The sequence below is a fragment of the Miscanthus floridulus genome, chromosome 2 (genome assembly GCF_019320115.1).
Source record: "Miscanthus floridulus cultivar M001 chromosome 2, ASM1932011v1, whole genome shotgun sequence".
NCBI classification, from domain to species: Eukaryota; Viridiplantae; Streptophyta; class Magnoliopsida; order Poales; family Poaceae; genus Miscanthus; species Miscanthus floridulus.
The window spans coordinates 72,873,873-72,894,615 of NC_089581.1; the positions used below are offsets into that span (position 1 = coordinate 72,873,873).

Genomic DNA, 20,743 nt, shown 5'->3' on the forward strand with positions numbered 1-20,743 from the left:
ACCGACTTTGTGGAGATTGATTCTAACATGTTTTGGGGGCTCTTATTGTGATGCTAACATATTTTTTTAAAAAAGCTGACCATATAACGATTTAGTCTTGCACGATGTTGCCTCTGCTGCTATATAGGTTGCTTCGTTCTGAGGTTTGCTGCTTCACCTATTTGGCTATTTCAGACCAAGTACATTTCTTGCTGTGCAGACGCTGTGCCTAATGCAAGTAGTAAGCAAGTTTAGTCCTTCCTTTACATTGCTGACCAACTCACTAACAACACTAAAAGACCATACTTTTTCCAAGATGTCTGAACAATGTTCTCGTGTGTTTTGCAATATTATAAAATTTGACACCGCATCATTGCAATGACCATTTCTTTGTACAGGTGTACAAGGTATCCATTGCTGCGGCGTGTGGCCTCACATGGCCACCAGACCGTATTGTAATACAAGTCTTCGATGATTCCACTGATCCGATTATTAAGGTACGCCTTCATTTCAGGGACCTAGTTTATCTTGATTGACTAAAAGTAGAAATATTCATATGTTTTTGGGTCAAATTGTGGTTGATGTGATGTATTTTTAAACGTTAGTTGTGACTTGAAATGGTAAAGGAATGGTCAGTTCCTCATTATCAAATGGGGCATATGAACGTCGATACTAATTTGCTAGGTTAAGTGTGCTTGCTAATAGTCGGTGATGCTTGCTAGCCCTGCACTATGATGCCTACCACCTGTTTGTTAGAGTAAGCAAACAACCAAGCAGTTCATACCTTTTCCCGACTTATCTAAAAAAAAGAGATAGAATGATCATATAATTTTGTATTATACCATCCTCATCATACGACCCTGAGTATTTGTCATGTTAGTTGCTAAAGATTAGATGAGTGTTCAATCCTGCGTTGCATCTTTGGTTGGATAGCCAACGTGCGCGATGGCGCGCGTGATGGACTAGTGACAATATTTGATTTGCTTGAATACCAAATTTTTTGAGGCCCTGTTTGGTTCTTTTTTAGCTAGAGCATTCGCTTCTTTTGATATTTTATCAAAAGCTTCCATTGCATTAGGGATATCCAAGTGTTTGCACTTCTTATCGGTCAAGATTTGGCACAATACGCTAGACCGTAGGACCTTTGGAAGAACCGCAAACTCAACCAATCAATCAAGCTGGCGACAAAATTGAAGCTAGGCCCTATTTGGCAAGGCTCTCTCTAGCTCCGGCTCCATGAGGAGCTAGAAAACGTGGCTTCTTCAGACTCCTAGTTCATTTCACTATAAGAGAGAAAAACGGCTCCCTGCTACTGGTTTAGAGGAGCCAGAGCCCCTAGAAGCCTTGCCAAACAGGCTCTTAGTGGTCATGGGGTCCATATCTCCATAGTCCACGCCTATATAGGCAAGCTCTACCTGAACTTATCATATGCAACGGAGGCAAGAGTGCACAACATGGACATCTCTTCTTCGCGCTGCTCCCGAAGGTCGGCATATGTAATCCATTTGCATGGTAGTGTTAGAATGGTCAATCCAGCTCATGTCAAGAAAATTTTTGGAGACAGATGCATCAACCCTGGGGACTGCTCTTACATCGATGGAGATAGACTGAAGCCCAAATGGGCTTGTTTAAGCTGATACGGGAATTTATGTTTTCTAATTTTGTGCATTGTATATATATAGTCTCTATCTGCTCTAGATTGTGTAATAGGGTAGCAGACAGCTTAGCTGCTTATGGGGCTTGTAACTTGCAGGCTGATTCACATGTGTACTTAAGCCAGGTACTAGACTTTGTAATGGCTCTGGTGTCCGACTTGTCTGGAGCCAGTGTTTAATGAAAACTTCTGTTTTCTGTTCAAAAAAAAAAAATCACTGCTGGCTATGTACCTAGACAAGCATTAAAAAGTTGATTTATTTTTAGTAAGGAAGTAATTCCTAAACCCTAATTGACAAGATATATAAATACGAAAATAGATCCATGATTGTTCTCTAGAATAACTTCAAGAGCCTCTTTACATTCATTTTTTATTGATAGGAAAAGATATTTTGGTAAAAAAAATCTCTCGGATAGCTTCTTTAATTAGATCTTCAAATATTGTCATTCTGATTTCTCAATCCCTATCCCATGTGTTCATCTTCCTCCACTTCAAAGGCTACGGCATCATCAATAGTGCCCAAAGCTAGTGCTCTTTAGGGCGTTCCTCTTCCTCCACTTCAAAAACTACAACATCATCAATAGTGGTCAAAGCTTGTGCTCTTTAGGTGGAGAAGGTAGGTTAACAAATGCTTTGCCATTAAGCTTCTTCCTCAATCAACAAGAATGAGGTTTGGATCCAATAAATAATTGTAGCCGTGACACTAAATATATGAGGTCTATTTGGACCTAAATGATGCATTATGCCAAGTTCTAGCACCACGTACGCAAAAACTACCCCTATAGGTTCGCGAATTACACAAGTAGCCCTATAGACTGTGCCGTCATATCTCGAGATTGACGAAGTCGTCACAGATGCCTTCACTGAGAGCACAACACCGTTAAATTCTGGAATAAATCCAGGAAAATGCGGGCACCCGTGCAAGTCGAGGACTTGAACCCGAGTGGGCAGGTTCCACCACAAGGAACCTAACCAACTGAGTTAGGCTTAGTTTGATGTCACTCAAACATATAACAACTCCTTTATTGCCATCTAAAATTATAGATTTTCCTCGCTATCATTTATTTATAATTTTTGATCCCTTCATTGCCGTTATCGTTCTATGGACAAACCTTATTATCTTGATTGCCATCCATATAGATAATTTATTCTCTTAAATACCATTAAGAGAACAAAACAACGTTATAAGATATTCGTTACACAAGACTAACTCCCACGAGCACCGTTGATAATCAAATTTGATCACTCTTTATAGTTTGAGCACGGTAGTATGCTTAGATAATTTATTTTACCGAATTAATTTAATTTAAGTTTAATTCGGTACTATCTCTACGTAGATATTTTTATTTTTATCTCTCTATTAAAAAAGAAAATTTGGCATCCTCAGCTGTTCGAAGTCCGAATAAATAACGCATTCTTCCATATTAATTATTAAGCATGATCCATCTCCGACTACTTCCTAAAAAAAAGTCTTCCTCGATGCAGGCTCTTCATGACCTTTGTGAACATTATTGTTTGAACATGAAATTCGTAGCTTTGCTCGTGAATTAAACTTAAATTCAATTAACCAGATTAAATAAATTGCCTAAGCATACTATCAAACTCAAACTCAGAATGTAAAAATGGAGTTAGTCCTATGTAACAAGCACCTTGTAACGGTGTTTTATTCTCTCAACGGCATCTAAGGAAACAAATTATCTATACCAATGACAATTAAGGAAATAGGTTTGTCAATACAACGATAATGACAATATAAAAAGTTTTAAAAATAAATGGATGGAAATAGAAATTCTCTTATATAGAAAAGGCATGCCTATAGAAAACTTAAGCCCGAAAGACGTCACCGGCCCACTGCAGCTAGCGACACGCCAGCCGCGTGGGTGTGGGAAACTTCCAGGGCGACTCTGGCATTCTTCCCTCACCCGGTCACCCCCCTCTATTCTTCGCTCGGGGTCCACGTATTGCCGGCCCCCCTGTCAGTGGCATTTTGACATCGTCTCGGCGCCTGGACGGTTAACTCCACGCACACTCCGAACAGATACTAGAGGAGAGGCTTAAAAAAAAAAAAAAAAAAAAACTCCACGCACACCGCTTCTTCTTCCCCAGTTCAAGTGCTACACCGCTAGTCGCCTTCCCATCTCGCCGCGCCATGGATTTCTGCCGCCACCTCCGTCTCGCCGCGGTGCTCGCGCTCCTCCTCGCTGGCTGCGCCTCTGCGGCGAGCCGGGGCGCTGGTTCCTTCGACCCCTCCCGCGTGGTCCAACTCTCGTGGCGCCCCAGGTGACGATCTGATCTCCCTCGTACACTCCGCTCTCTCCTTCCCCAAAACCCTAGGTCGTGCGGGAGTCTGACGGCTGTGTGATTTCGTGTGGCTATCAGGGCGTTCCTGCACAAGGGTTTCCTGTCGGATGCGGAGTGCGACCACCTCATCGTGCTGGTGAGTGCCGGAGGCTGGGCGGATTAGGTTGTGATGTTTGGTTTGGTTCGTTCGTTCGTTGGTTGATTGATTCGGCGTTTGATTGGTTGAAAGGCCAATGACAAGCTGGAGAAGTCTATGGTAGCAGACAACGAGTCCGGTAAGAGCGTCCAGAGTGAGGTGCGCACCAGCTCCGGCATGTTCCTGGAGAAGAAGCAGGTGAGCAGTTGGCACTCCAATCGATTTCACTTTCTTTCCATCGTCATCTTCTGGATTCGAATGGTTTGGATATATGGAAAGGAGTATCATGTAGATTCTTTGCCCGTGTATGAAGTAATCGAAGGTAATGCTTGTACATTCACGGTGGTCTCCACAAGCAATTGAAATTGGTTAAACTGTTAAGCAACAATTGCAACTTACTTTGGGTATTGCAATCCTGAAATACGAGGGAAATTTATTTGCTCCTTGAATTACTGATAGTTCTACATGGTTCTTAGGTTAAGACTTAATACTTGACAGTGGCGATCTATGGGTTAATGCTTCAATTAAATATTTGTTGCTATAGCTCTTTTGTGGTCATTTGTGAAGTTTGATTGTTTCTATATGGGCTCTGGAGATACTGTAGGATGGCTAAGTTTGATTTTTACTTGTGGCGCTCATACATAATTTTCATGTTGGGTTTCACTATCTATACCCAATAACTTCAAGGATTAACTTTTTTTTTAAAAAAATATTTAGATACAGTGATCCATTCAACGGTGATGTTTGTAAGCATCTGTACCTTGTAGTTGCCTAGAGCAAAATATTATATTAATTTATAGTTGCCTAGACCTCTTTTTGTCTTACACACTGTGAATTAAGGCCAACAAAATTGTTTCATTTCTCTTTATTAAATGTTTGTTTGTTTTACTGGATGCTTAATTATATTACTCTATATTTATTTCAAAATTATATTACTCTATAAACTTGATTGAAATATGCATCTTAGATGTGAACCGTAGGACCATATTATCTCATATGTACACAAAATCACTAATAGATTATTTGTTCTTGCTGGGTTCCATCTTCACTAAATTTGTATCCCATTTTTTTTTATCTGGGGTGCACACTTGGTGCTCTGTGGGTGCCACACTGTTGATCCAAAAAGAATACCATAAATTTTGCATGACTACACAACGTAATGTTGTACTGCATCTGTGATGTTCTTTAAGTTCCAGTTTTTTAGAATAGTGCATCATGTACTTGTTGTCGGGTATTGATATTAGGGATACCCAAAGCAAGGAAGTTAGAGCCCACGCTGACTTCCCCGGATGGCCTGAGACATATTAAAAGGTCTCGCCCGACCCCAAGGTCGCGGGCTCCATCTTGGCCGACCTTGAGGCCGCGGGCTCTGTCTCGCCCAACCCCTTGGGTGCGGGCTCCGTCTCATCCGACCGACCCCAAGTACGCGGGTTCCGTCTCGCCTAAAGTCGCGGGCTCCGTCTCGCCCGACCCCAAGGACGCGGGTTCCGTCCCGCTGGGCTCTGTCTTGCCTGACCCCAAGGACGCGGGTTCCGTCTCGTCTGACGGGGACCCATACCATCGCCAACCACTCCAGGTCCAAGCGTATGAGCCTGTATCAAAACTCTGACGCCAGGGAAGAGGCTGACACGCCTCGATGTAATCCGTGGCCATGACGGGCCATACCTGGGGATTCACATCAAGAACAGTGTCTGGCGTGCCGGTGCTGTTCTGCCTAATCCTCGTACGGACGCTGACAGATGCGTCAGTTCACCACGACGTCCGCCGGGACGGAGTGGAACGCCATGACCGACAGATGATGCCTGCGCATGGCGCCAGTGACGAACAGGGCCGCGACATGGAGCCGTCCCTGTTAACATCTACAGGATTGGCGGGACCCGCATGAAGGAGAAGGACCCGACAACCCTGGAAACATTCTTCTCTCTCTCGTTCTTCTCCTTTTCCTTCTCTGTAATCCGCGCTTTCCCTTCGCCTATAGGGGAAGCAGGGCGCCCCATGAAAGGGGGTATCTTGACACAAGAGCACGACACGAGCACACGGCTGAGCGGCAAGCGAGCTCTCAGCACCCGTTCACTCTTTCCACCAGAGACTTGGGATCCTCTCCCTCTCTCGCCTGTTTGTAACCCCTACTGCAAACCAAGTGTCGGTAACACGAGCAGTAGTGAACTGGACGTAGGGACGTTCCACCCAAACCGGTATAAACTCTTGTGTCCTCCGAGCACACCATCCGAGCCAGGCGCGCAAATACAAATTTACTCGTCGGTTGTCCGAAAACACCGACAATACTTCTCACAATTTTTCCACAAATGGGGCATTGTACCTTAAACGTATGGCAGGAAACTTGAATTTTATTGGGTGGCATAGTAGGAATGGTTATTATCACACACTGTGGTGTCCCTTGATGACCCGACAAGTTTTGGTAGGTGTTGTCCCTTGATATTTGGGTTAAGATGATTGGATTTTGATCTATGCCATCTTTGTTCTTTGAGTTTAATCTGCCGAATTCTTTGCACTAGACAGTAAGATTTAGAATACCATGTTTGGATGATGTACTGTTCTACTGTAGTTTGTTTGATGCCATTTTGTTTTTGTTGTGCACATTGGCTTTATTGGGTTCTGGTTCAATGTCTGAATTGTCCATGAAGTTTTGGTTTTGTTAGTGTAGGAATTGGTCGCAATCATCCTTAACATATATGCATGTTCAACATGTGTTGTTGTGTTTAACAGCTTACGTGGTTATTCTGTGGCCCTGTTTGACACAGGTCCTGCTCTGACATCCATGCAGGATTTAGAGTTTGGAGTTTTCAGGGTAAAATAGAGGGATTAGACATATGTGTTTAATCCAAAACAATAAAATATTTCTTAATTAAAACCTTTAGTGTGTCCACAGCTCCAGCTCCAAGATTTTCTGGAGCTGGGAATGATCAGCTCCAAATATTCTTGGATCTAGGACTGGCCAACTCCAAACAGTCTTGGAGCTGGAGCTGTGCCAAACAGGCCCTATATGTGTGCATTATCAATTTATCTTCTCATTTGATAAACCTGTTCGAGCTGTTGCTGAGTCATGTTCCACCTATGGGCATCAATGTCTTAACTTCATTTATTCTCATGCATCTTACTGTGATTGTTTAGGACTTGCTAGTTGAACTTGAACCTGAGCTATCCCCCTAGGTTCAGAACACCATACACTCTGTCATGTGTGATCTGTATTAATTAGATGGCCCTGAACCAAAGCAGCATGCTAATTGCTGATGACTGGAGGCCACACAACATGGGCAGGGATAGATGGAAGATACTAGGAACTATGAAACATTTCTTGATCAACGAGTAGAGGTACAAGCCCATCCTTATATAGATGGGATGACTGGCCTTTTAATGAGTTAGTTAACCTCTAGAATTAAGGAGAGTATCAACCCATTTCGGTTATAGGCGCATTAGAAGTATTAGGCTAAAAAAATCAGAAAAAGTCCTGAAATTATCAAAAGAATAACAGGTCCATTGAAAATTTAAATTAGTACCACTGTTACAAATTTACCTAACTCCGAGTATAATAGTGCACAGTTCAACCCTGCCTCTATCACTTGGACTTGCACTCCACCTTAGAGTTCAAACAGACCCAGGACAAATTGGGTTTCCACTATCCACACATCCACATATTACTTAAGTTAAAGTTGAATTGAATACTATCTAATATCAAGCAAGTTTTGTTCACTATCATCAATGAAAATTCAATAAACTGCATTGTAATTGACTTGTACATACTGAGCAAAGTAGGAGATGCATCTTGAGCACCATTTGACATCTTCATCTATTAACTTCTGAGATACGAATTTCGTGCAAACTGAAAAAGTAAATCATAATATCAATGGCTGAAGCAATTAAACAGCTAGAGATTGCCTTGTTGTACAACAACAACAACAACAACATAGCCTTTCAGTCCCAAGCAAGTTGGGGTAGGCTAGAGTTGAAACCCACCAAGAGCCCCAAGTCACGGTTCAGGCACTTCAATAGCTGCTTTCTAAGTACTCCTATTCAAACATCCTAAGCTTTCAAATCTCTTTTTATTGCCTCCCCCCATGTCAATTTCGGTCTTCCTCTACCTCTCCTCATATTATTAGCTTGGCTTAGGACTCCATAATGCACTGGTGTCTCTGGAGGTCTCCTTTGGACATGGCCAAATCACCTCAACCGATGTTGTACTAGCTTTTCTTCAATTGGTGCTACCTCTAGGCGATCACGTATATCATCGTTTCGAACTCGGTCCATTCTTGTGTGACCGCAAATCTATCGCAACATATGCATTTCTGCAACACTCAGTTGTTGAACATGTCGAATCTTTGTAGGCCAATATTCTGCTCCATAAAACATAGCCGGTCTAATCGTCGTTCTATAGAACTTGCCTTTTAGCTTTTGTGATACCCTCCTGTCACAGAGATTGCCAGAAGCTTGTCGCCACTTGATCCAATCTGCTTTGATTCTATGGCTAATGTCCGCATCAATATCTCCATCCCTCTGTAGCATCGATCCCAGATACCAAAAGGTATCCTTAGGCACTACTTGACCTTCTAAACTCACATCTCCCTACTCCTGTACAACTCCGCCAAAGTCGCATCTCATGTATTCGGTTTTAGTTCTGCTCAATCTAAAACCTTTAGACTCAAGGGTCTGCCGCCATAACTCTAGTTTCCTATTTACTCCCGCTTGGCTTTCGTCCACTAACACTACATCATCAGCGAACAACATACACTAAGGGATATCCCCTTGTATGTTCCTGGTAACCTCATCCATTACCAAGGCAAAGAGATACGGGCTTAAGGCTGACCCTCGATGAAGTCCAATTTTAATCGGGAAGTAATCTGTGTTACCATCGTTTGTTCGAACACTAGTCACAACATTGTTGTACATGTCCTTGATGAGGGTCATGTACTTTGATGGGACTTTATGTTTGTCCAAAGACCACCACATAACATTTCTTGTTATCTTGTCATAAGCCTTCTCCAAGTCAATGAAAACCAAGTGGAGGTCCTTATTCTGCTCTCTAAACCGCTCCATAACCTGTCTTATTAAGAAGATTGTTTCTGTGGTTGACCTTCCGGGCATGAAACCAAATTGGTTTGTTGATATCTGCATCATTCCTCGCAGGCGTTGCTCGATGACTCTCTCCCATAACTTCATAGTGTGGCTCATCAACTTAATTCCCCGATAATTAGTATAACTTTGGATATCTCCCTTGTTCTTGTAGATTGGTACCAATATGCTTCTTCTCCGCTCCTCAGGCATCTTGTTCGATCGAAAGATATTGTTGAACATCTTGGTTAGCCTTGTTGTACATACATTTTTTTTAAAAAAAAAAACTAAAGATTGCCCTATTGACATGCTCTGTTTTACTGCATCTTACAAAAGTAGGCAAAGACACTATGTTGACACCTTTACTAGCAAATCAGCTTGCATGAAATTTGATTGGAGGTGTAGCTTTGGTACCATTCTTTTATAGACAATTCTTGCTTCTAATCTGTAATTGTGTCTGAATGGATCAGCGACATTGTTTTCTAGATAATCTAGGAGGAAAAAACTAATCAAATTGTTCACTGGCTTTCACCTAATGACTGAGCTAGCACACATTAGTTACAAATAACTTGATCCTAGTGATATCATCACCTTGAGGCGTTTGGAGAGAGGAAGATGGGCAACTTGTTATTTGGACTAATATTCAGGGCTATGAGCCAGTGAAAAGTTCTTTACTCTTTTTTTTTTGACAAGACAGCTACAGTTGGACTAGAATAAAGGTGTACACATACTTCATCGGTTAATTTTTAATTTAATGCATCTGTACAAGAAATACACTTTAAAAGGATAAAGCTTGTTTTCTGTTCCTTCCAAATGGAGAAGTTGAATTGTGACAAAAAAAAGGACCAAACGAATTATAGAACATTACTCTCTGGAAGGAAGATACTTTAGCTGGCTAAATGCTCTTGCTTTATTCTGAGTGCAAATCTCGAAAGCTTTCTACATACATTGGCGCTTAAGGTAGGCCTCCACTAGGCTTTTGAGAGACTCAGCTGACATCTATGACATTAGCATAGAATCACAGTGTGATGATAAGGCAATGAATTGGTGCCCCGGTCTAAGTCTGAAAGTTTGATGATCTTGGTTCTGAACCAAAAGATTTTGGGGGCAAGTTATGTTCAGTGACTAAGTCTGAAAGTTTGATGACCATAGGATGCACACAATTGGGACTTCTCTCCCACAATATATTACTGTTAGGCTAGCACATATAGCATATTATAAACATGATGGATTATGCTGAACCACAATTTTTACAGTGCAACTTAAAAATGCTATGCTCTACCTTTATACATTTCAACTGTCTATATGAAATATTTAATCAATATAATTTCATTTTTGTACCTAATGTCTCTGACCTGAGATGTCCAATGAATTTATCCTCTATGCATGTAATGTGTGTTTATCCTCTGTGCATGTAATGCACAATAATAGTAGGGCCATTTTGTTTTCTGCACACTGAATGTTCTGAAATTCAATCCCTCCCACTGTGTGGCGTGATGAATTTCAGTCTCTCAAACATAGCACCCCTCAGATCCAAGAATTCTGATACAGGGCAGTAGCACAAGGTAAACTTCACTGAAGGAATCACTCATATATTGCTGGGATCTCACTCACAAACTCGGATTACTTTTTTTTGAAGCCTCTCATCTGGGTACAGTTGTAGCATCTGTTCATTCATACACACGCATGCATCCAAGGACACCACACGTGCACGACTAGACCTACAACTAGACACAGAGTAGAAGACCGCGTCCTTCTAAAGATCACCGAAACCATCAACGGGAACATCACAGTCCCTTTGTGGCATCACGCGTGAGGCTGTAGATTTTTATTTGGGAGCAAGTCCTGCTAAGAGACACATGTTCTATTCTAGGAATCGAACCGCGCCGGCTGCTTGGCCACTGCCACCGCTAGCCACTTGAGCCTTCGCTCGGTCTCGCAAACTCGGATTACTAACATGTAAGACATAATCTGCTGCTGATCTCCCTCTCTGGGTCAGGCATTTGGTCAGCTCCTGGTTGCTGTAGAGTGACCGAAGCCTTGAGGTGTCATGGCTTATTTGGAATTTGGAATTTGGAATTAGTAATGTAATGTAATGTAGAAGATCTATCTCTTGGCTGGCAACAATTACCTATGTATATGACGATATGTTAACATAGATATTCACTTGGCAGGATGAAGTAGTAACGAGAATAGAGGAGAGGATATCTGTTTGGACATTTCTTCCACCAGGTACCTCGAAAGCTTCAATTAAATTACTCAAAAGCATTTCCTTCCTTTTAATTGTCAACAATCTTAACTCTATGCTTCTGGCATGCTCAGAGAATGGTGAATCCATTCAGATATTACACTATCAGAATGGTGAGAAATACGAACCCCACTATGACTACTTCCATGACAAAAATAATCAAGCCCTGGGTGGTCATCGCATTGCCACTGTGCTCATGTACTTATCAAATGTTGAGAAGGGTGGAGAGACCATCTTCCCCAATGCAGAGGTAGTTACTTATCCCTCCTGTGTTACTTTCTTAAGAGTGCCAGTTGTAATTGTAATAACTCCAACATTCCACAGGGGAAGCTATTACAACCCAAGGACGACACATGGTCTGATTGTGCAAGAAATGGATATGCAGGTATAACAGTGTTTCTTGTAGAACTCGAGTTACATTGCAGATCTGCAAGCTATATATATCATCTTGACCAGTTCTTACCTGATGTGACTATGGCCCATGTCCCTTTTTATTTGATATAATGTCACTAGTAGTTTCTTAGCAGGCTTCCATAGCTTTATCATGCGTGTACCTTCCACCATGCATATTTACTCTGATGTCTAGCTGCTGCTGGTTTCCATGTGCAGTTAAACCGGTAAAGGGTGATGCCCTGCTGTTCTTCAGTCTCCACCCTGATGCAACAACGGACTCTGAGAGCTTGCACGGTAGCTGCCCTGTCATCGAAGGCCAGAAGTGGTCCGCAACTAAATGGATCCATGTGAGGTCGTTTGACCACCCTGTCAAGCAGCCGGGTTCCTCTGACGGATGCGAGGACGACAATATCCTCTGTCCCCAGTGGGCGGCCGTGGGTGAGTGCGCCAAGAACCCTAACTACATGGTGGGGACCAAGGAAGCTCCTGGCTTCTGCCGGAAGAGCTGCAAAGTATGCACAGAGTAAGGTATTAATCCACTGTCTGATAAGTATCATGGCATGTTACATACTAGTTGCTGTTCCCATTACCAGGGTTTAGATACGACTGAGTATAGCATGTATAAGTGCAACCCGGAAGAAGGAATCGTAAGAGCTAGAACTCATGCCTTGTCCAAAGTTAAAAAATGGTTACCTTGTTAAGTTAAGCAATCTAATCAATGGCAACGGTTCGAGCAATCTTGCTTCCTTCATTTGGCGCGATATGTGTCATGGAAAGCTTTCCTCGGCCTATTCGTTTGTTGGTTTTAGCCAGCCCAAATCAGTCGGCCAACAGTATTTTTCTCTCACAATAAACTAGCATCAGCCAGCCTAAACTAGCTCAGAAATCAACCAGCGAACAGGCCGCTTAAGATAGGAGGTTGGGGCAAGGATGTGCTTTGTGGTGTTTGGTGTCCTTTTACGTGTTGAGCTGTGCTCCAGTTGCCTACTGAATTGCAAAACGTCAGCCTGTTCGGCCGGGCTGAAACAATCGTATATGATTGTGGATTATTGAGAAAAATACTGTTCTAACCGGAAGTCGAACGGGCTACGTATAGGCCTGGGTGGCCAAAGGTTGTGTGAACTAATCTACCAAACGAAATAACTTCGCCTTTATGTTCTTAGCTGTTGGGTGCAGAAAGATGCACGTTGCTGACACGAATGAGAAGAGTCCCTGCCCCCCTTTTTCACTTCACCTTGTGTGATCTTGCATTCAATTCCGGTAGGTACATAGCCATAGTACAATATATTACCGTAGTAGAGGTGACCAATACAATACAAAGAGAAAAAAAATACTACTGCCCATTGACGTGCATCATCATCACAATGAATTTAGTAGCAACGACACACCACAATAACCCAATTTTCTTTCCTTTTTTTTAATAACCTTAGCTAGCAACCTTTGGCTTTGGGTTGGCGACGACTCCGTCGTTTCCTGCAAGCGCCCGGTACTTGTCCCTCCTGGTGAGGCTTGTGCACTCGTAGGAGAGCGTGGCGGCGATGAGCCTCTGGATGTAGTTGGCCACCTCGTGGCTGGTCCTGCCGCCGGCGCAGGTGAGCTCCGGCGGGAGCTTGTTGAGGAAGGTGACGACGTACGCCGGGCTCGGGTTCATGAAGAAGTAGAACGGGTCCATCCCCTTCCAGCCCCTGGCCGTGGTGCCGTGGAACATGCTCATCCGGTTCTCCATGGCGACGGGCACCACCTCGTGGGTGAGCTCGGCGAAGAGCGCGGAGAAGCGCAGCAGGAAGGGCTCCCGGCACGTGGTCCCCTCGGGGCAGATGACCAGGTCGCCCTCCGCCAGCAGGTCACGGATCATGGCGGCGTCCGACGCGCGGTCCCGCGACAGGCGCACCGTCCGGATGGGCGACAGGAACTCGGAGAGGCGGGAGAGCGAGTAGGTGACGGCCGCGACGGGGCGGCCCAGCGCGGCGGACAGGAAGATGGGGTCCAGCAGCGTCCGGTGCGAGCAGGCGAAGAGGACGCCGCTCCGGCCCGTGGCGCGCTCGGCGCGCGGCGGCGGCGGCGCGCCACGCACCAGGACGCGCACGCCCAGCGCCCAGAAGGCGTAGTACACCAGCGGCATGGGCAGCAGCGCCCCCGCCGCGATGCGCAGACAGGCGAGCGCAAGCCCCACGGGGAACCAGAGCACGACGAGCAGCGCCACCAGCGGCGTCGGCCGTCGCACCAGGCGGCCGTCGTGGAAGATGACCGGACGAGGCAGCTGGTCCATGGGCAATGGCTCCACCGGCGCGCGCGGTACGATGTACGCCTCCTGCATCCATCCATCCATGCACAGCGCAGCGCAGGCGCGGCGCCCACAACTTTGCGTTAATGGCGAATTAAGAAGAGGGCATGCATGGTCTCGTCAGCATTAAAAGCCGTACTGTGCTAGTGCTAGCACAATGAATGAATGAATGAATATAAAAATCGAAGATGAGTGCAGCTAGCAACCACCGTGCGCCATCACTTGTTAGTGCTACCCTATGCTACATTTAGGCCCGTTCGGCTTACGTCGGCCCCGTTCGCTAATCTGAAACTTAACTGATTTTGTGAGAGAGATGGATACTGTAGCGGCTGGTTGATGAACAGTATTTTATGAGAAGGAGTAGCTGGCTGGTCTAGAAAAACCAGACCAGCAAACGCAGCCTAATCCGTACTATTCAGCTTGTTTTTTCAATCAAAACAATATTTTTCTCTCACAACAATTTAGTCATAACAATGTTTTTCAACCAATTCAATTGCATTAGTTGTTCAGCCTACATAGTAGTGGAATGAGCTTTGTCGAAATTCCTGTTCTCATTGCCTACTATTGGAGACAATAGCCAAGGAAAGGACAGGGGCACAGGGCATGACTACTTGCTGCATCGTACCGAGGACCTTTTGTTCAGTTGTTAGTGCTATGTTTTCAGCTTCGTGTTCCTGGTGCTTGTTTAGTTCCCAACTAAATTTCTAAAAAATGCTACAGTAGTCATCACATCAAATCTTACGATACGTGTATGGAGCATTAAATATAGACGAAAAAAATTAATTGCATAGTTTTGTTAGAAATTACGAGACGAACGTTTTAAGCCTAATTAGTCTATGATTAAACACTAAGTGTCAAGTAAAAATAAAAATGCTACAGTAATCAAATTTCCAAAATTCGCGAACTAAACACAGCCTACTTCCATTTCCGAGCAAGTGTTGAAAGATGGAGCAATATTTCGTCTAGTACACAATTAAAGGAGCTCGATCGGCAGGACAAGCTTTTGATCCCGGCCGATCCATGCCATGCACATCAGCACATGCGCATGTGTGTCCATCGAAATCTCAGCCCATGTTTAGTTCCAATCTAAAATTTTAAAAAATGTTACAGTAGCCATCACATCAAATGTTTGCGGTTCGTGCACGGAGCATTAAATATAGACGAAAAAAAATTAATTGCATAATTTGGTGAGAAATTGCGAGACGAACGTTTTGAGCCTAATTAGTCCATGTTTGAATACTAATTGCCAAATAAAAACAAAAGTACTACAATAATCCAAAATTCCAACTTCCTGAAACTAAACCCGCAGTCAGCTCAGTACAGACAAGCAACAGTAGCGCCCTGCTATCTTACTAGGGCTAGGGACTATACAGCCGGTTCGGTTGTCTGATGGATCTCGTAAACAATTGTAAATTTTTATTCGAAATAATATTTTTCTCTTACATCAAATCAGTCAGCGGTAATAATCCAAGATCCAGCTACAAACCAGCCAACCATCCCAACAGGCTGATGGTTAGTTAGATTCACCTAAAAGGTTGTGCTGGCGTCGCCTGGGCTGTTTGGTTCGCTACCGTTCACCGTTGGTAGCCAGCCAGGCTGTGGCGCCGCCACAGTTTTATGGCGAGGGAAAAGCTCGCCGCACTTGTGGCGTAAACCATCACATGAATGAACTGTAACGTTGCGTGGCCGCCTCAACTTACGTGGGAACCAAACAATAGCCCGTTTTACGTGGCTGCCGCATCCAAGGCGTGGCGAAGTCTGGCGGGGAACCAAACACCCGTGCGGCCAAGTCTTCGCCAAGATTTTGCCATATTATAGTTACACATGCATGCATGTTTTACACGGAAACCGAAACTTAACAATCCAAGTTTCACCAACGCAGCTCGTTACACAAACTTAGCCGTGTGTACGTACTCAACTAACGGCATGCAGGATGTCCAAATATAAAGCCTACACGAGTCTGCTTTGTGTGTGCTGACAGTTTAGGCAATCGTCTTAAGCCCTCTTCGCTTGTGCTATTCAGCCGGTTTTAATCCGTATAAATCAATCGTAGAACAGTATTTTTCTCTCACAACAAACCAGTCGTACAAATCAGCAGAAGTCGATTTAATACCAACCGAACAGAAAGGCTCAAAAATTTTTAGGTTACTCGCATGTATGCGCGTTCGGTGGTACTGCACGTTTTCCATGCACTAAGCCTCCCAATCTCTTCTTTGCATGTGTACAAGCCGTATGGTGTGAGTGTGGAATGTACGGGTACGTCCAAGTTGTATCCGATAAACAAAAGCTCTCTGTCAGTCCTAACTACCGGCCAAACGTAACTAACGCCAACCAAATAACTAAATCAAAATCGATAAAGGGCCTGTTTAGTTCCCAAAAAATTTTGCGCAGTACTCATCACATCGAATCTTGCGGCACATGCATGGAGTACTAAATGTAGACGAAAAAAAAACTAATTGCACAGTTGGGTGAGAAATCGCGAGACGAAACTTTCAAACCTAATTAGTCCATAATTAGACACTAATTGCCAAATACAAACGAAAGTGCTACAGTAGCTAAACCCAAAAATTTTTTGCATCTAGATGCGCCCTAAATATATATGAGCGTTGGCCGCTGCTGGGCAGCATATGCGTGCCATGACGGGTCCCGGCCCTAACCACCGAACACTCTTTACTGCACAAAGATGTGACCCAACCAGATTATTAAACGTTTGCATTATTATATATAATCGCATATCTGAGTGCTCCAACTATATATGTGCGGTGTGTAACCCTTTTATTTAGTACTGGTAGTTGTGGGTGTGCTACGTACCAGTATGGAGAAAGGTGTATCATAATCATATCATATATCCATGCTGACTTGCTGACGTGAACAACCATGAGGTGTAAGCATGCATGTTTAAGAGCATGTTTGGAGCAGTATGCTTTGAACCAAATACAACCTTCAGAAATTTGCAGGAACAATTTGCTTGGGTATGTTTGGAACGTGAATTTCTATCTTCAATTCTGTACTTTTTCCTATATATGTTTTTCTTTGTACACATGGCTCACAGGGAAACTTGATAGTGTTAGTTTGTTCTCTAAAACTAATTTCTGTCAGGTTAAGGGCGGCGCAAGAACATTTGGGCTTGTTCGCTTTGCAGAAAAAACAAGTTGAAACAGTGTTCTAGCTGATTTGTTGTGAGAAAAAAAATACTGTTTCAGCTGAAAAAATAAGCCGAAAAGTATGGATTATAAGACAAGCGACCATGGCCTTAAAGTTAATGGCCTCTACATACATATTAATTCAATTCAATTCGATATCGATTTACAAAGAAGTTGAGCACTTTCTTTTTCGTCGTGCCAGCTAGGGTCTGATTGTTTGAACTTATCAGTCAGCTTATCAGCTAGTATCTACAGTATTTTTCTCTCACAACAAAACAGCTTCAGCCGACTTATCAGTCGGCTTTAATACCAGCCGAACAGACCCTGACTCTGATCCACACCACAACAGTGCCATATATCTCCAATTTATGGCGGGAAGATGCAAATTAAAAACCCCATGACTGCAAACACATGCGTGCGATGCAACGCGGTTCGCCCGGTACCGCATCCACATGTGGTGCCATATATAGCTAGCTTATTAAGCTAGTTTGTCCAATCACACATTCGCTCCACGGCCAATAAGTCTGTGCAGCCCGATTTAATATATATTTTTTTCACATAGGCTCCGTTCGATTCGCTCAAAAAACAAGTTGAAATACGGTTTCGATTGATTTGTTGTGAGAGAAAAATATTATTCCGACTGAAAAGATAAGTCGAAAAGTACAGATGATAAGTGGTTCAACTGCTGTAGAAGTGTGTGTGGGAGGGGGGATCACTTATTGGCTGTATACTGCTTGTGAAACTCGTGCATTCAAAACATTTGAATTCCATGAACGAAAGGAGAAAGGTGAAGAACATATGTGTAGCTGGTGCTTGTACGAATACGGAATCATCTATATTTATATATGGAGAAGAGAAGAGAGTCACTGAAGGGTACGTTGCCATATACGGAGTAATACGGTAATACGGAATATTTGGAGAGTTAATAAATATACAGTGTTGTGACAACTGGTGTCCTGCAGGCCGTACCTTGCACATGCTCATGAAGGCGTAGTCGGAGCGGCTGTCCCCGAGTCCGACGTCGGGCGCGTCGCCGCCATCGCCGTCGGCGGTCAAGATCTCCCTTAGCGCCTCGGCCTTGCGCCTGCCGACGAGGACGCCCCTCACCATGCCCGTGGCGCGGCCGCGCCACGTGGCGAGCTCGGTGCCCGCGACGGCGTCGGCGCCGAGGCAGTCCCTGAGGAAGGGCTCGGCGAAGTCCCTGGGCGTGGCCGTGAGCACGATGCGCCTCCGGGAGCACGCCGAGAAGACGCGCCACGCGGCCGGGTGCACGTCGGCGGCGTAGAACCGGGGAAGCACGGCGCGCGCCGCGGACTCGACGTCGCGGACACGGGCGCCCGCCGTGGCACCGAACACCAGCACGCGCGCGCACGCGGACTCCGACGCCAGGAGGCGCAGCGCGGCGGCCAGCGGGGACAGGAGCAGCAGGAGGAGGAGGCGCGGGACGCCGCCGGTCTCGAAGGCCACCAGCGCGTAGTACGGGAACGCGCTGCGGGAGCGGAGCAGCGTGCCGTCAAGGTCCGCCACCACGGAGGAGTGCGCGCCGAGGCCCGAGGCGTCGCACTTGTCCACCGTGGGGAACGGCTCCACTCCAGCCGCAACCACAGCCTCCACCGCCTCCTCCATGGGACGGATGGCTCTCTATCTGCTGTGGCACGCGCGTGTGCGAGCTCTCACTCTCTCTCGCACTGCGCACTGCGCACGGCGTGCCAGCTCGAGCTCGATCGCGCGGGCATGTATATATAGGGGGTGGTGGCGCCAAGAGCGGGTGGTGGCGCCCGTGCCCGCGTTTGTGGCGAGGTGGAGCGGTTATGGTTGGTTGGTGAGCGGTAGGGATGGGCTATCATTTCCATTTCATTACACTAATGCCCAATGCATGCATGGTTTACTGTTAACTAGTAGTAATACTCTACACTCTACTCCAAGGGGTGGCATCACCCCTTTGATCAGCGACCATTTTACGATCGATGGTTGCAATGCGAGGACGAGTGCAACACTGGAATCATACTGTAGCTGCAATTTATGCTCTCATCTATCGTGGAGGTCTTATCGGTTTTAAGAGATGGGGGCATGTGGTCCGACGACGCTGAATCGGAATGACGGGAGAGGGACCGTGCGATAGACTCTGCGATGCTAGGAGGGACAGCGTTGGCACTAAACGCGCTCTGCGAGCACACAACTTGCAACTCTCAAGCATTCTTCCTGCATCACCTAGAAAACAACTTGGTTAGGTCAAGTGACAGCTTGTGCTTATTACTTTTGGTGATATTTTTTCTGGATCGGACGTTTGGCCCGTTTTTCATTAAGAGGAACGATGCACAGAGGTTACACGCACGGTCGGTCAGTAACAGTGGCGAGGGACCATCGTTGCCAAGCCGCAGGCTCCTAAACTACCATATTTTCATGACAGTATTACATTGTAGCCGAATTTTGTGACCAAAAGGAAAACACAGCTGCCAACGTGGAGATCCCCGCGCTAATCCAATCTTCAGCTTCACGGAGCATATAGCCTGATACATAGACTGCAGGCTTGCCGACGACCTCTGAAATGTTGCGTTGTTCCTCCTTCCAGACGCACCAGGCGACGAGCAGCAGCACTGAGTCAAACGGCGGGCGTGCATCCACATCAAGCCTTAGCCGCTGCCTGATCCACCACTCACCAAGTTCCTCGTCGCCAGCCCTATAGGAGACAGAAGCTCGAACCACAGTTGCCTGGTCACCACACAAACACAACCCAGGAACAAATGGTCCCCGGTCTCAGGCGCCTGATCGCACGAGACGCAGTCATCGTCGTCCTGAAGACCATGTCTCTTGCGACGTGCCGCAGTCCACAATCGGCGGTGAAGAGCAAGCCAGAAGAAAAAATTGACTTGCCGCGACACCCAGGAGGCGTTGTCGACCCGGCGAAGAACGCCCAGTAAGTAGAGGATGCGGAGTATTTCCCATCCGCCGACCACTTCCAAACGAATTGATCGGACCAAAGAGGATCAAGAACCACGACCCGCAACAGCTCCTAGACCTGCAGATATTGACAGAGGACCTGGGTGGTTAGCGTTCAAGTGATATCACACGCCCATCGATTTTGGAACAGCGCCTCCTTGATGCTCCTCTTCTTCCCATTCCTGGACAATGCCGCAAACAAAGCCGGGGCGCACCGATATAGAGGCCCAACCGACGCCCAGCTGTCAGTCCAGAGTCTGGTAGAGGCACCGTCACCCAGTTGCACGGACATGCTGACGGCACACATTGCAGTAGCTGGGCTCTCAAGCTTGCACGGTAGAGCCACCCAGCAACGGTCCGGCTCCATCCTGCTGAGCCATTCCCAGCGCAATCTCAAGGCGAACACAAAGAAGCGCAAGTCAAGAACACCCAGCCCTCCCAAACACGTTGGTCTGCAAACCGTTGGTCAAGCCACCTTACATTTCCCTCCCATTGTCGATTCCGTGCCGGCCCAAAGGAACGCCCGGCGGCGCTTATCAATCTGGCCAATTTCCCATGTAAATAGAGATTTTTTTTAATTTTAACACTTTTTCAAACT

At 45.4% G+C, this 20,743-nt stretch overlaps 2 protein-coding genes across 3 annotated transcripts; one reads left to right on the forward strand and one right to left on the reverse strand.

Moving 5' to 3' along the window:
* The first annotated feature begins 3,689 nt into the window (after window positions 1–3,689).
* On the forward strand, window positions 3,690–12,532 carry LOC136526120 (probable prolyl 4-hydroxylase 7). Of its 2 annotated transcripts, XM_066518892.1 has the most exons (7): window positions 3,691–3,913; window positions 4,013–4,070; window positions 4,164–4,268; window positions 11,312–11,369; window positions 11,460–11,635; window positions 11,710–11,770; window positions 11,995–12,532. In XM_066518892.1, the coding sequence occupies exons 1-7, from the start codon at window positions 3,783–3,785 to the stop codon at window positions 12,303–12,305; spliced, it is 900 nt and encodes a 299-aa protein (XP_066374989.1). In that variant the 5' UTR covers window positions 3,691–3,782; the 3' UTR covers window positions 12,306–12,532. The 2 variants fall into 2 exon arrangements, with proteins under 2 accessions (XP_066374985.1, XP_066374989.1); XM_066518888.1 differs by having other exon boundaries at window positions 3,690–3,913; window positions 11,312–11,635.
* Window positions 12,533–12,878: 346 nt separating this feature from the next.
* On the reverse strand, window positions 12,879–18,905 carry LOC136526110 (glycerol-3-phosphate acyltransferase RAM2-like). The gene is made up of 2 exons (XM_066518880.1): window positions 18,175–18,905; window positions 12,879–14,089 (listed from the first exon to the last, which is right to left on the reverse strand). Exons 1-2 carry the CDS (start codon window positions 18,829–18,831, stop codon window positions 13,205–13,207), a joined length of 1,542 nt encoding a protein of 513 aa, XP_066374977.1. The 5' UTR covers window positions 18,832–18,905; the 3' UTR covers window positions 12,879–13,204.
* Between the last annotated feature and the right edge of the window lie 1,838 nt (window positions 18,906–20,743).